The sequence below is a fragment of the Schistocerca cancellata genome, chromosome 8, assembly GCF_023864275.1.
Source record: "Schistocerca cancellata isolate TAMUIC-IGC-003103 chromosome 8, iqSchCanc2.1, whole genome shotgun sequence".
Lineage (NCBI taxonomy): Eukaryota > Metazoa > Arthropoda > Insecta > Orthoptera > Acrididae > Schistocerca > Schistocerca cancellata.
The window spans coordinates 221081779-221098163 of record NC_064633.1 but is presented as its reverse complement, the minus strand read 5'-3'; the positions used below and the strand labels follow the sequence as shown (position 1 = coordinate 221098163).

General features: G+C 39.6%; 1 protein-coding gene across 3 annotated transcripts in view; it reads right to left on the bottom strand.

Moving 5' to 3' along the window:
• LOC126094500 (multidrug resistance protein homolog 49-like) overlaps nucleotides 1-16385 on the bottom strand; it is a 365113-nt gene that overhangs the window by 156941 nt on the left and 191787 nt on the right. For all 3 annotated transcript variants that reach the window (XM_049908909.1, XM_049908910.1, XM_049908912.1), the window contains exons 6-7: nucleotides 7672-7772; nucleotides 7383-7554 (exon numbers count right to left, since the gene is read on the bottom strand). In XM_049908909.1, coding sequence (XP_049764866.1) covers nucleotides 7383-7554; nucleotides 7672-7772 — 273 coding nt within the window. The remainder of the gene's footprint in view (nucleotides 1-7382; nucleotides 7555-7671; nucleotides 7773-16385) is intronic.

Here is a 16385-nt window from a genome sequence, read left to right as displayed (position 1 = left end):
ACTGTGTGTGGCGGAGGGTACCCTGAGTACCTCTATTGGTTCTCCCTTCTATTCCAGTCTCGTATTGTTCGTGGAAAGAAGGATTGTCGGTATGCTTCTGTGTGGGCTCTAATATCTCTGATTTTATCCTCATGGTCTCTTCGCGAGATATGCGTAGGAGGGAGCAATATACTGCTTGACTCTTCGGTGAAGGTATGTTCTCGAAACTTTAACAAAAGCCCGTACCGAGCTACTGAGCGTCTCTCCTGCGATTACTAAATGATCCTGTAATGAAGCACGCTGCTCTCTGTTGGATCTTCTCTATCTCTTCTATCAACCCTATCTGGTACAGATCCCACACTGCTGAGAAGTATTCAAGCAGTGGGCAAACAAGTGTACTGTAACCTACTTCCTTTGTTTTCAGATTGCATTTCCTTAGGATTCTTCCAATGAATCTCAGTCTGGCATCTGCTTTACCGACGATCAACTTTATATGATCATTCCATTTTAAATCACTCCTAATGTGTACTCCCAGATAATTTATAGAATTAACTGCTTCCAGTTGCTGACCTGCTATTTTGTAGATAAATGATAAGGGATCTATCTTTCTATGTATTTGCAGCACATTACACTTTTCTACATTGAGATTGAATTGTCATTCCCTGCACCATGCATCAATTCGCTGCAGATCCTCCTGCATTTCAGTACAATTTTCCATTGTTACAACCTCTCGATACACCACAGCATCATCTGAAAAAAGCCTCAGTGAACTTCCGATGTCATCCACCAGGTCATTTATATATATTGTGAATAGCAATGATCCTATGACACTCCCCTGCGGCACACCTGAAATCACTCTTACTTCAGAAGACTTCTCTCCATTGAGAATGACATGCTGCGTTCTGTTGTGTAGGAACTCTTCAATCCAATCACACAATTGGTGTGATAGTCCATATGTTCTTACTTTGTTCATTAAACAACTGTGGGGAACTGTATTGAACGCCTTGCGGAAGTCAAGAAACACGGCATCCACCTGGGAACCCATGTCTATGGCCCTCTGAGTCTCATGGACGAATAGCGCAAGCTGGGTTTCACAAGACCAGCTTTTTCGAAACCCATGCTGATTCCTACAGAGTAGATTTCTAGTCTCCAGAAAAGTCATTATACTCTAACATTATACGTGTTCCAAAATTCTGCAACTGACCGACATTAGAGATATAGGTCTATAGTTCTGCACATCTGTTCGACGTCCCTTCTTGAAAACAGGGATGACCTGTGCCCTTTTCCAATCCTTCGGAACGCTATGCTTTTCTAGAAACCTATGGCACACCACTGCAAGAAGGGGGGCAAGTTCCTTTGCGTACTCTGTGTAAAATTGAACTGGTATCCCTTCAGGTCCAGAGGCCTTTCCTTTTTTGAGCGATTTTAATTGTTTCTCTATCCCTCTGTCGTCTATTTCGATATTTACCATTTTGTCATCTGTGCAACAATCTAGAGAAGGAAATACAGTGCAGTCTTCCTCTGTGAAACAGCTTTGGAAAAAGACAGTTAGTATTTTGGCCTTTAGTCTGTCATCCTCTGTTTCAGTACCATTTTGGTCACAGTGTGTCTGGACATTTTGTTTTGATCCACCTACCGCTTTGACATAAGACCAAAATTTCTTAGGATTTTCTGCCAAGTCAGTACATAGAACTTTACTTTCGAATTCATTGAATGCCTCTCGCATGGCCCTCCTCACACTACATTTTGCTTCACGTAATTTTTGTTTGTCTGCAAGGCTTTGGCTATGTTTATGTTTGCTGTGAAGTTCCCTTTGCTTCCACAGCAGTTTTCTCACTTGGTTGTTGTACCACAGTGGCTCTTTTCCATCTCTTATGATCTTGCTTGGCACATACTCATCTAACGCATGTTGTATGATGGTTTTGAACTTTGTCCACTGATCCTCAACACTATCTGTACTTGAGACAAAACTTTTGTGTTGAGCCATCAGGTACTCTGTAATCTGCTTTTTGTCACTTTTGCTAAACAAAAAAATCTTCCTACCTTTTTTAATATTTCTATTTATGGCTGAAATCATCGATGCAGTAACCACTTTATGATTGCTGATTCCCTGTTCTGCGTTAAGTGTTTCAAATAGTTCGGGTCTGTTTGTCACCAGAAGGTCTAATATGTTATCGCCACGAGTCAGTTCTCTGTTTAACTGCTCAAGGTAGTTTTCAGATAAAGCACTTAAAAAAATTTCACTGGATTCTTTGTCCCTGCCACCCATTATGAATGTTTGAGTCTCCCAGTCTATATCCGGCAAATTAAAATCTCCACCCAGAACTATAACATGGTGGGGAAATCTACTCGAAATATTTTCCAAATTATCCTTCAGGTGTTCAGCTACAACAGATGCTGAGCCAGGGGGCCTATATAGACATCCAATTACCATGTCTGAGCCTGCTTTAACAGTGACCTTCACCCAAATTATTTCACAAAATACACATAAGAAGAAACGATGACCAAACGGGCTAATATAACAACTAAAACAATCAATTTTTTACAATATAATGTAATTGGATGGATAAAAAAATCTACTCACCAAGCAGCAGCAGGAGAACATACACAGGGTGTTTCAAAAATGACCGGTATATTTGAAACGGCAATAAAAACTAAACGAGCAGCGATAGAAATACACTGTTTGTTGCAATATGCTTGGGACAACAGTACATTTTCAGGCAGACAAACTTTCGAAATTACAGTAGTTACAATTTTCAACAACAGATGGCGCTGCGGTCTGGGAAACTCTATAGTACGATATTTTCCACATAGCCACCATGCGTAGCAATAATATGGCGTAGTCTCTGAATGAAATTACCCGAAACATTTGACAACGTGTCTGGCGGAATGGCTTCACATGCAGATGAGATGTACTGCTTCAGCTGTTCAATTGTTTCTGGATTCTGGCGGTACACCTGGTCTTTCAAGTGTCCCCACAGAAAGAAGTCACAGGGGTTCATGTCTGGCGAATAGGGAGGCCAATCCACGCCGCCTCCTGTATGTTTCGGATAGCCCAAAGCAATCACACGATCATCGAAATATTCATTCAGGAAATTAAAGACGTCGGCCGTGCGATGTGGCTGGGCACCATCTTGCATAAACCACGAGGTGTTCGCAGTGTCGTCTAAGGCAGTTTGTACCACCACAAATTCATGAAGAATGTCCAGATAGCGTGATGCAGTAATCGTTTCAGATCTGAAAAATGGGCCAATGATTCCTTTGGAAGAAATGGCGGCCCAGACCAGTACTTTTTGAGGATGCAGGGATGATGAGACTGCAACATGGGGCTTTTCGGTTCCCCATATGCGCCAGTTCTGTTTATTGACGAAGCCGTCCAGGTAAAAATAAGCTTCGTCAGTAAACCAAATGCTGCCCACATGCATATCGCCGTCATCAATCCTGTGCACTATATCATTAGCGAATGTCTCTCGTGCAGCAATGGTAGTGGCACTGAGGGGTTGCCGCGTTTGAATTTTGTATGGATAGAGGTGTAAACTCTGGCGCATGAGACGATACATGGACGTTGGCGTCATTTGAACCACAGCTGCAACACGGCGAACGGAAACCCGAGGCCGCTGTTGGATCACCTGCTGCACTAGCTGCGCATTGCCCTCTGTGGTTGCCGTACGCGGTCGCCCTACCTTTCCAGCACGTTCATCCGTCACGTTCCCAGTCCGTTGAAATTTTTCAAACAGATCCTTTATTGTATCGCTTTTCGGTCCTTTGGTTACATTAAACCTCCGTTGAAAACTTCGTCTTGTTGCCACAACACTGGTTTCTAGGCAGTGGAATTCCAACACCAGAAAAATCCTCTGTTCTAAGGAATAAACCATGTTGTCTACAGCACACTTGCACGTTGTGAACAGCACACGCTTACAGCAGAAAGACGACGTACAGAATGGCTCACCCACAGACTGCGTTGTCTTCTATATCTTTCACATCACTTGCAGCACCATCTGTTGTTGAAAATTGTAACTACTGTAATTTCGAAAGTTTGTCCGCCTGAAAATGTACTGTTGTCCCAAGCATATTGCAACAAACGGTGTATTTCTAACTCTGCTCGTTTAGTTTTTATTGCCGTTTCAAATATACCGGTCATTTTTGAAACACCCTGTATATAAAAAAAAGGGATTTTATGCATGAAAGCTTTCAGAGGACACCACTTGTCACTCATTATTACCCTTGTCTTGAATGTATTAATCAGCTACTTCAACAAGGCCATGAAATAAGGCCCATTCTGTCTGAGATTTTACCCAACACACCTAGAATAGCTTTTTGCCACCCTTCCAATATCCTTGTTGACCCCATGCTCCTTCTGCACCCATCACCCTACGCTATGACTCCTACCCTTGCAATCGACCCCACTGTAAGACTTGCCCTGTGCACCCTCCTACCACCATCTATAACAGCCTTGTAACCAGCAAAAGATATACTATCAAAAGGAGAGCCACCTGTGAAATGACACATGTCATATACCAGCTGTTACATAAATACTGTTCGTTTGTTTACACAGGCATGGCTACCACCATGTTATCAGTTTGGATGAATGGACATAACAGAGGATGTATACTGGCAACATACAATACCCTGTTGCAGAGCATGCTCTACAACATAACAGTTGTGACCCTGGTGCCTGTTTCACCACATGTGCCATCCGGCTTCTTCCCCCAGTCACCAGTTACTCAGAACTCCGCTGGTGGGAACTAGTGCTATGACATGTTCTTGGTTCTCGCCATCCACCTGGTCGTAATTTATGTTAATTTCTTCCATCTCAGCATTTCATCACAGTAACAACTCCTTTCTTCACTCCCTTTCAGTTTTCTACATCTTTCATTTACTGACCAGTCTAATTTTTTGCCATCCCCTTCCCAACTCTATTACATACAATGCGCTTGGTTTTTACTCTTATTAACCTGTGCATGATGTTTTAGCAGTAATCTCTATCTTGCATATTGCCCCATCTTCCACCTTTAAACCCTCAGGTTTTCAAATCTTGTCTGGTGTAGTCTCCTAAAATAAGTCTTTCCTTTTCATCCCATTCAGTAAGTCTCCCCTGGGTGTCTTTTCAAAACTCCACCCCTTTTCCTAAACCTCTCCAGTCCTTTTCCTTCACCCCTCTTCCTTCCCCCTTCAACCCTTCTGTCAGAAGAAGAGGGCACTCACTCTGAAAGCTTGCATATGTAACCCCCCCCTTCTTTTTTTTATATATATGTGTGTTTTCCTGCCGTCACTTGGTGAGTAGATTTTTTATCTATGCAATCACAGTATGTTGTCAAAGACTGATTATTTTCATTGTTAAAATATATGGTGTAACATTTTGTAAATCTGTAATAACTTACAGTAATTATTTCACTGAAAAATTATGTATTTTATATTTTATGAAGGAAAATGGTTTATAATTTGCTAATACAAACAAAAAGCTTTGTGGTATGCTAACAGTTTTTGTGGGGGAGAACAGGGTTATCAAATTATTTGTGCAATCAGAATTAAGTACTCTTAAGGAACAGACTGATTTATTGGAAAGTTAGGTTTCTATTTGAATATTTAGGGAAAAATATTATTTGTTTGGATATTTTAGATTAAATTGAAATTCTTTGCTATAATTTTCAACGTGAAAAGTCAACTCCAATATTTTGAAAATTTTATAACTTGTATGACAATAACATCCATTGTCAAAATACAATTGTAGAAATTAAAATTCTTAATTTTAAAAATTTGCAATAAAACATAAACAGAAGAAGTAAACGCATTGCTAAATGAAGTAAAATATGACAGGCAAGAATTGTATATAACACACAGGCAGAATGAGAGAAGATCTCAGAAAATTGTTTAACTGTATTAAAGGAAAATCAGTCGACTAAATGAATAAATTATTATACCTAAAAACAAAGATGATGAGACTTACCAAACAAAAGTGCTGGCAGGTTGATAGACACACAAACAAACACAAACATACACACAAAATTCAAGCTTTCGCAACAAACGGTTGCTTCGTCAGGAAAGAGGGAAGGAGAGGGAAAGACAAAAGGATGTGGGTTTTAAGGGAGAGGGTAAGGAGTCATTCCAATCCCAGGAGCGGAAAGACTTACCTTAGGGGGAAAAAAGGACAGGTATACACTCGCACACACACAATCCGCTCCCGGGATTGGAATGACTCCTTACCCTCTCCCTTAAAACCCACATCCTTTCGTCTTTCCCCCTCCTTCCCTCTTTCCTGACGAAGCAACCGTTTGTTGCGAAAGCTTGAATTTTGTGTGTATGTTTGTGTGTCTATCGACCTGCCAGCACTTTTGTTTGGTAAGTCTCATCATCTTTGTTTTTAGATATATTTTTCCCACGTGGAATGTTTCCCTCTATTATATTCATATCATTAATTTGAATAAATTATTAGACATAATTTCTGGCTAGGGGGTGAAATATGTAGTACTGTAGTGAGGGTCTATGCCGTCTTTGCTATAGGTGGGTCCCTCTCATCCTGGTGTCCAAGTGAGCTGTCCTATCTTTTTAATCCTTGCCAACATAAGATGAAACATTAGTTCCAAGAGAGAGGAACTTTTGATTCTTTCAAGTATCTATCAGCAGTACCACGCAGTGTTGCCCAGAAATTCTGTTTCATAACTTACTGATATTAGCTTGTACACATCAAGAAGAATTTGTTCAATTTCAGTGATTTCCATGTGATGTTGTGTTATACACAATAAGTCTGCTGCCATTCCACCTAGGCTTTTGTTTTCATGCATGTATATAAAAAGCTCATTTTTGCTACAATGGGGCTTATAGTTTGATGAAAGAAAATAAATGCAGGTTTTTTGTATCTGTGGCTTTTTCCAGGCTGCAATATTTTATTTTGCTAGTAGCTATTTCAGTTGTACCTGTGTTTATTCTGCAGCTCTGTCTTTCAGATGATCTTACCCTAAAAACATCTAGTAAACACCTTGGATATCAATGAGTTAGGACTGCATGCTTGTGGCAATTACCTATTGAAGTAATCTCTACCCAAATGTATTCAGATGCAATCCATATCATGTACGGTGAGACCAAATGGTGGGCAATACACACCCATGTATGAATGTCCTTTTCCCATAAGTGATTTTCTAAGCTCTGCATAAACATTTTCATAGACTGCTTCATCCAGGCCTTATCCTATGCTCAAAGAGTGACATGAATTAGAGCATAATTTCTCACTGAATCATGTTCTCAAAGATTTGTTTTCAGAAACATACAAAAAATAAAAGAAAAACATACTGCTTTAATAATAACTTTATGAAATGAGAGTGTGAAATGAACAGCAAAATGGTATAAATTCAGGTACTCAATTCAAAGTTATTATCAAATTATTGTGATGCTGTACCGTATTTTACCTTTGCAACAACAGCTGTAGCAATAACAATTATTGGAGCACAGCTGAAAATCACAAGAGTCAATTTCCAGCCATGTAAGAATGACATCACAACTGAGGTAACAAAGGACATCAGTAAGTAAACGAACATGCCAAGTTTCTCACCAATTCCATCATGAATCTTATCCAAGTCCCTGCAATAAGTTAATATTTAGTGTATTTAATAAATAATACAAGCCCTGTGTATTTATGTTAATGTCAAATTGCATAAGAAATTATTATTTCTGATGCAAATTTTCCTTCGTACTCACCCTGTTATTCGACTGGCAAACGATGCTGCATTAGTTGTGTCAAACCATGCCATATCTTGTCGCATAACTGATCGCAGAAAAAGGGCCCTGATTCTTTGAATCTGTGAAACAAGAAATAAGCATTTTTATGGGGTTAAGTGAAAAGCATCACACACACACACACACACACACAAATCATTTAATTTTGTTGTTGTTATTGTTGTTGTGGTGGTGGTGGTGGTGGTGCCTGCTCTTTGGTCCAAAGACTGGTGCGCAGCTATCTGCTAGTCTATATCACACAAACCAATCCAGTACAATTTTTTACACACACCCTCATCCCCACACGTCTCTCCATTATCAAACTGATGAACCGATTCAATTCAGTACCTCCTCATCTAATCTGCAGCATTATTCTGTAACACCGCTTTTCGTAAGCTTCTATTCTGTTCTTGTCTGAATAGTTTATCATCGATATTTCACACCTGTTCAATAGTATATTCCAAACACATACCTTCAGAAAAGTACTTGCTAATATTGATATTTATATTTTATGGTGACAAATTCCCCTTTTTCAGAAATGCTTTTCTTACTATTGCCATTCTGCATTACACATACTCTCTACTTTGACTATCATTTTATGAAAATCATAAAACTTTGTAAAACTCTTCCATTACTTTCAGTGTCTCATTTCCTAATCTAATTCCCTCATAATTCAACATGTACTATTACTCCTGATTTACTCCTGTTGATTATTATCTTATAGCCTCTTGGCTATGTGTTATCCATTTCATTCAGCTGCTCTTTTGTTGTTTCTGACAGAATTGCAATGTCATCAACAAGCCTCAAAGTTTTCATTTCTTCTTTCTGATTTTTGATTTCCTTTTCAAATTTCACATTGGTTTCTGTTAATGCTTGCTCAGTGTAAATATTGAGTAATATCAGGGATAGGCTACGATCACATCTCACTCCCTTCTTGACCAATGAGTTCCTCTCATGTACTCCAACTCTTTACAACTGAAGTCTGGTTTCTGTACATGCTGTAAATAACCTTTCATTCCTTGTATTTTATCTCTGCTACCTTCAGAACTTCAACAAGTGTTGTCATTTTCAAAAGCCCTCTCTATATTTATAAATGCTGCAAATGTACACTCCTGGAAATGGAAAAAAGAACACATTGACACCGGTGTGTCAGACCCACCATACTTGCTCCGGACACTGCAAGAGGGCTGTACAAGCAATGATCACACGCATGGCACAGCGGACACACCAGGAACCGCGGTGTTGGCCGTCGAATGGCGCTAGCTGCGCAGCATTTGTGCACCGCCGCCGTCAGTGTCAGCCAGTTTGCCGTGGCATACGGAGCTCCATCGCAGTCTTTAACACTGGTAGCATGCCGCGACAGCGTGGACGTGAACCGTATGTGCAGTTGACGGACTTTGAGCGAGGGCGTATAGTGGGCATGCGGGAGGCCGGGTGGACGTACCGCCGAATTGCTCAACACGTAGGGCGTGAGGTCTCCACAGTACATCGATGTTGTCGCCAGTGGTCGGCGGAAGGTGCACGTGCCCGTCAACCTGGGACCGGACTGCAGTGATGCACGGATGCACGCCAAGACCGTAGGATCCTATGCAGTGCCGTAGGGGACCGCACCGCCACTTCCCAGCAAATTAGGGACACTGTTGCTCCTGGAGTATCGGCGAGGACCATTCGCAACCGTCTCCATGAAGCTGGGCTACGGTCCCGCACACTGTTATGCCGTCTTCCGCTCACGCCCCAACATCGTGCAGCCCGCCTCCAGTGGTGTCGCGACAGGCGTGAATGGAGGGACGAATGGAGACGTGTCGTCTTCAGCGATGAGAGTCGCTTCTGCCTTGGTGCCAATGATGGTCGTATGCGTGTTTGGCGCCGTGCAGGTGAGCGCCACAATCAGGACTGCATATGACCGAGGCACACAGGGCCAACACCCGGCATCATGGTGTGGGGAGCGATCTCCTACACTGGCCGTACACCACTGGTGATCATCGAGAGGACACTGAATAGTGCACGGTACATCCAAACCATCATCGAGCCCATCGTTCTACCATTCCTAGACCAGCAAGGGAACTTGCTGTTCCAACAGGACAATGCACGTCCGCATGTATCCCGTGCCACCCAATGTGCTCTAGAAGGTGTAAGTCAACTACCCTGGCCAGCAAGATCTCCGGATTTGTCCCCCATTGAGCATGTTTGGGACTGGATGAAGCGTCGTCTCACGCGGTCTGCACGTCCAGCACGAACGCTGGTCCAACTGAGGTGCCAGGTGGAAATGGCATGGCAAGCCGTTCCACAGGACTACATCCAGCATCTCTACGATTGTCTCCATGGGAGAATAGCAGCCTGCATTGCTGCGAAAGGTGGATATACACTGTACTAGTGCCGACATTGTGCATGCTCTGTTGCCTGTGTCTATGTGCCTGTGGTTCTGTCAGTGTGATCATGTGATGTATCTGACCCCAGGAATGTGTCAATAAAGTTTCCCCTTCCTGGGACAATGAATTCACGGTGTTCTTATTTCAATTTCCAGGAGTGTTGATTTGCCTTTCTTTAACCTGACTTCTAAGATAAGTCAAAGGGTCAGTGTTACTTTGCACATTGATACATTTCTCCACGATCAAACTTATCTTCTGCAAGATCAGCTTCTACCAATTTTTTTCATTCTTCTCTAAATAATTTTTGCCAGTGAGTTTTGTTAAACTGATAGTTCTGCAATATTCACACCTCTCAACACCTACCATCTTTAGAATTAGAATAGGTACATTCTTCTTGATGTCTGACAGTATGTCATGTGTCTCATATATCTTGCGCAACAGGTGGAATAGTTTTGTCATGACTGGCTCTCCCAAGTATCTCAATAATTATGAGGAACCTTGTCTGAATCAGGCAACTTGTTTAACTATGGTCATTCAGAGCTCTGACAAATTTTTCTTGTAATATCACACCTTCCTTCTTATTTTCATCTCTCTTCTTACATACAACTGCAAAAATGTGGAGTATTCTGTGAGCAACTAGTTGTTTGTTTCTAAATGGAGTTAGCTCCTTTGAAAGCTTCATTCTCCACTTCACAACAAACATTTTACTTGTTACAAAAATATCATATTTCAAAAGTTATTCATATTCGAAATATTTTCCTTTTCAGAATGTTCCAATTTTAACTTGTGGTTATTTCCTAAATTCAGTGACATTGTTTTGTAGCACTGATCTTTCTAATTACAAAAATACCAACTTTCATAAAATGAATTCAAGTTCGTTAATTATTCAGTCTGTAAGAATTTCACTTTCTTAAAACTGTTGGTGAACTCTGGGAATTCCTACGTACATAAAAAATCATCTTTATAAAACAGTACCTATAATTTTGTCGTTTAGCTAATCCAGTTCATTGCTTTTTTCTTGATTGTTTCTTTTAATTGTCCAGATTTTTATGTTAATACACAAAATGTAATAAGAAACTGTGATTTGTAATATTATTTGCATCTATAAATAGGTGCATTATACAATGATTCAGTCAGTCTGTGGTTGGACTCAAAATGTCAACATCATGTAGTCAGTTTGTAACTATAGATGTGGGCCAGTCTGTGGTGAGCACCCAAGTTGTATAGATATTATGTGCTAGTGGTCCATGCCTAGCTGTGAAGAAAGCACAGTTTCAACCATATATACGTGAATAATCCACACCACTGGGTAATCCATGCACACTAATTTTAAGGGAGGAAAAAAAAAAGAAATATTGGCTTTAATTTACGTTTTTTTTTTACAAAAAATTTATTTTAACATAATGATTCTAAACAACGTCACTTTCATCACCATAACGCTACAAGCTGGTGGTTCAACTTCTGTGAGACTGACTGAATCTGACAGGTAGACAGTGAGCTAGCGTAAAAATTTGTTGGGGCAGCCAGCTGTCACATGGACTGTGAAAGGCAAGCTGAGTGCAAGTAAAGGCAGCTAACAAGCCTCAAGTCCCAGCTATCAGTTGGGTTTTCCTAGACAGAAAGAGGAGTGTATTCCAGTAGCATGGTCACAGAATATATTGTCACTAACATAATTTAAATGAAAATACATAAAATTCATTACAAGCATGAAAGGGAAAACCAATGACAGTTTTGGATCAGCAGATATGGGACAAGCTCATTGAATATAATTCTATGTCTGAAGCTTCAATAGTTAGAAAGTTATTAACATTACTACCATTGCATTAACATTATTATCATTATTGTTTACAATACATTGTAACAACTGAACCCATCATGAAAGTCACACTTGTGACATACCAGATGAAAGAGGATAATGCCTGAAATATAATGAATAGATTATTTTTCTAATTAAACAAATATAAAAAAAATGTTATAATCAATTTAGTATATTTATATAAACACTGCTGTAACTATGGAATCCTCCACAGAGACACAAATGATCTTATCAGCAAAAGTTGTCTTCTTCAATATTCCAATAACTATCAATGTGTATCTCATTATAGTTGTGAATTATAAAATAGGTCAAGTTAGTGCTCTGGTTAGAGTGAGAGATGTGGCAATTTATATATTTGAGATGAGTTTAAAATTGTTGAAATAATTAATAAGTGAGTTAAGAGGTTGAAAATGACTTCAAAGATTTATAAATGTTTTATCATAAGTATTTATACGAAATTATTATGAAAATTATGAATGATGGTCAGGGTGAAAGTACCTGCAATGAACTGATGAGTGGTCATGTTACCGAACCTTCAAATAAGTGTGCAGGACAGAGTTAATTGTCTTTGTCTGGCATCTTACATCTGGACATGTGGTTAGGTATTTTCATTTTGGTTTTGTCCGGAGTTAGTAAGTTATGAGTGCTGTGTATGCCACAAATGTTATTCTTGTGTAGTGGGACATGTAGTTTATTATATTGCACATGGGTGTAAATGCTGTGTCTGCACAAGGTAATTCGAAATTTTGCACTGCTGATAGATGCTGATTTTATTTAATGAGTTATTTGTATGTGGCCAACATTCGCTTATGCTGTGCTTCCCTGAAAAATAAAAGTGGTTTATTTCAAAGCTAAAATCGAACTATTTTGAGCAATATTATTCATCTCTGGGATTGAAGAGAGTTAATGGCTGTATATTGCCCACATTCTGGCAGAACCTGCGATGAAGCAAGCTGGGATATTTTTACTTCCCCTCTTGTTTTGCCATTTGCCTCCTTTAAATTCATTTTTTTCAACTTTAACTGATTATCATTAACATATGTGACTATAATCTGCATTTTCATATAAGAGGAAGGTTGGCCCTGAGTTTTAAAGAATATAATACCAGATCTAATTTTGTGCTTAGTTTTATGTATCTGAGTGATTTTCCAATTTATTTTGACTATTCCTAGTTAATACTGTTACTATAGGATGAAATCAGTAATTGTTTTGTAGCTTAAATTCTATTGTTGATGTATAAACAGATATGAATTCTATACTAATTATAAACATTTGGAAGACAAAATACTAGTACTTAAAGTATCTATTTGACTCTACTTAAAAACATGTTAACAAAATGTGCCCTTCATTAATTTCAAAGTAACTAACAGTTTTGTCAAAAGTATTGTTTACATAACCATATTTGTTAATTTCATCACTTAAACACATAATTTGGCTTAACCCTTGTAGTAGAAGAAACTGTTAAAAAGATTCAATTTTTCAATGTATCAGTTAATTTAATGAGTTAAGTTTTAATTGTAATTTCTGTAAATTAAACTTCAAACAATGTGTAGTTTCAGCACCCATTATTGTGATGATATATAAGGGCCCTAATTTTGGTCATGGGGCATGTGTGTTAAACAGTGACAGGGTCTGCTCCATACGTACCTCTCTATTCATCAATAACTTTGTGGTTAGGTTTCACTGCTCATAGATGTTCAGCAGTAAACTATTGTAGCAGTATGTAGATGTTCATCTGAAAACTATTAATGAGGCTTATCGAAAGTTAAACAATAATGCCCCCCCTCATGAACCATGGACCTTGCCGTTGGTGGGGAGGCTTGCGTGCCTCAGCGATACAGGTGGCCGTACCATAGGTGCAACCACAACAGAGGGGTATCTGTTGAGAGGCCAGACAAACGTGTGGTTCCTAAAGAGGGGCAGCAGCCTTTTCAGTAGTTGCAGGGGCAACAGTCTGGATGATTGACTGATCTGGCCTTGCAACACTAACCAAAACGGCCTTGCTGTGCTGGTACTGCGAACAGCAGAAAGCAAGGGGAAACTACGGCCGAAATTTTTCCCGAGGGCATGCAGCTTTACTGTATGGTTAAATGATGATGGCGTCCTCTTGGGTAAAATATTCAGGAGGTAAAATAGTCCCCCATTCAGATGTCTGGGCGGGGACTACTCAAGAGGACGTCATTATCAGGAGAAAAAAAAACTGGCATTCTACGGATCGGAGTGTGGAATGTCAGATCCCTTAAAGGGCAGATAGGTCAGAAAATTTAAAAATGGAAATGGATAGGTTAAAGTTAGATATAGGGGGAATTAGTGAAGTTCGGTGGCAGGAGGAACAAGACTTTTGGTCAGGTGAATACAGGGTTATAAATACAAAATCAAATAGGGGTAATGCAGGAGTCGGTTTAATAATGAATAAAAAAAATAGGAGTGCAGGTAAGCTACTACAAACAGCATAGTGAATGCATTATTGTGGCCAAGATAGACATGAAGCCCACACCTACTACAGAAGTACAAGTTTATATGCCAACTAGCTCTGCAGATGATGAAGAAATTGATGAAATGTATGATGAAATAAAAGAAATTATTCAGGTAGTGAAGGGAGATGAAAATTTAATAGTCATGGGTGACTGGAATTCAAGAGTAGGAAAAGGGAGAGAAGGGAACATAGTACGTGAATATGGACTGGGGGTAAGAAATGAAAGAGGAAGCTGTCTGGTAGAATTTTGCACAGAGCATAACTTAATCATAGCTAACACTTGGTTCAAGAATCATAAAACAACGCTGTATACATGGAAGAATCATGGAGATAGTAGATGGTATCAGATAGATTATATAATAGTAAGACAGAGATTTAGGAAACAGGTTTTAAATTGTAAGACATTCCCATGGGCAGATGTGGACTCTGACCACAATCTATTGGTTATGAACTGTAGATTAAAACTGAATAAACTGCAAAAAGGTGGGAATTTAAGGACATGGGACCAGGAGAAACTGACTAAACCAGAGGTTGTACAGAGTTTTAGGGAGAGCATAAGGGAACAATTGACAGGAATGGGGGAAAGAAATACAGTAGAAGAAGAATGGGTAACTCTGAGGGATAAAGTAGTAAAGGCAGCAGATGATCAAGTACGTAAAAAGATGAGGGCTATTAGAAATCCTTGGGTAACAGAAGAAATATTGAATTTAATTGTTGAAAGGAGAAAATATAAAAATGCAGTAAATGAAGCAGGCAAAAAGGAATAGAAAAGTCTCAAAAATGAGATCGACGGAAGTGCAAAATGGCTAAGCAGGGACGGCTAGAGGCCGAATGTAAGGATGTACAGGCTTATCTCACTAGGGGTAAGATAGATACTGCCTACAGGAAAATTAAAGAGACCTTTGGAGAAAAGAGAACCAGTTGTATGAATATCAAGAGCTCAGATAGAAACCCAGTTCTAAACAAAGAAGGGAAAGCAGAAAGGTGGAAGGAGTATGTAGAGGGTCTATACAAGGGCGATGTACTTGAGGACAATATTATGGAAATGGAAGAGGATGTAGATGAAGATGAAATGGGAGATATGACACTGTGCGAAGAGTTTGACAGAGTACTGAGTCGAAACAAGGCCCGGGAGTAGACAACATTCCATTAGAACTACTGACGGCCTTGGGAGAGCCAGTCATGACTAAACTCTACCATACGGTGAGCAAGATGTGTGAGACAGGCGAAATAACCTCAAACTTCAAGAAGAATACAATAATTCCAATCCCAAAAAAAACAAGTGTTGACAGATGTGAAAATTACCGAACTATCAGTTTAATAAGTCACAGCTGCGTAATACTAACGTGAATTCTTTACACACGAATGGAAAAACTGGTAGAAGTCAACCTCAGGGAAGATCATTTTGGATTCCATAGAAATGTTGGAACACATGAGGCAATACTGACCTTACAACTTATCTTAGAAGAAAGACAAAGGAAAGGTAAACCTACGTTTCTAGCATTTGTAAACTTAGAGAAAGCCTTTGACAATGTTGACTGGAATACTCTCTTTCAAATTCTAAAGGTGGCAGGGGTAAAATACAGGGAGCGAAAGGCTATTTACAATTTGTACAGCAACCAGATGGCAGTTATAAGAGTCGAGGGCCATGAAAGGGAAGCACTGGTTGGGAAGGGAGAGAGACAGGGTTGTAGCCTCTCCCCGATGTTATTCAATCTGTATATTGAGCAAGCAATAAAGGAAACAAAAGAAATATTTGGAGTAGGTATTAAAATCCATGAAGAGGAAATAAAAACTTTGAGGTTCACCGATGACATTGTAATTCTGTCAGAGACAGCAAAGGACCTGGAAGAGCAGCTGAACGGAATGGACAGTGTCTTGAAAGGAGGATATATGATCAACATCAACAAAACCAAAACAAGTATAATGGAATGTAGTCGAATTAAGTTGGGTGATGCTGAGGGAATTAGATTAGGAAATGAGACACTTAAAGTAGTAAAGGAGTTTTGCTATTTGTGGAGCAAAATAACTGATG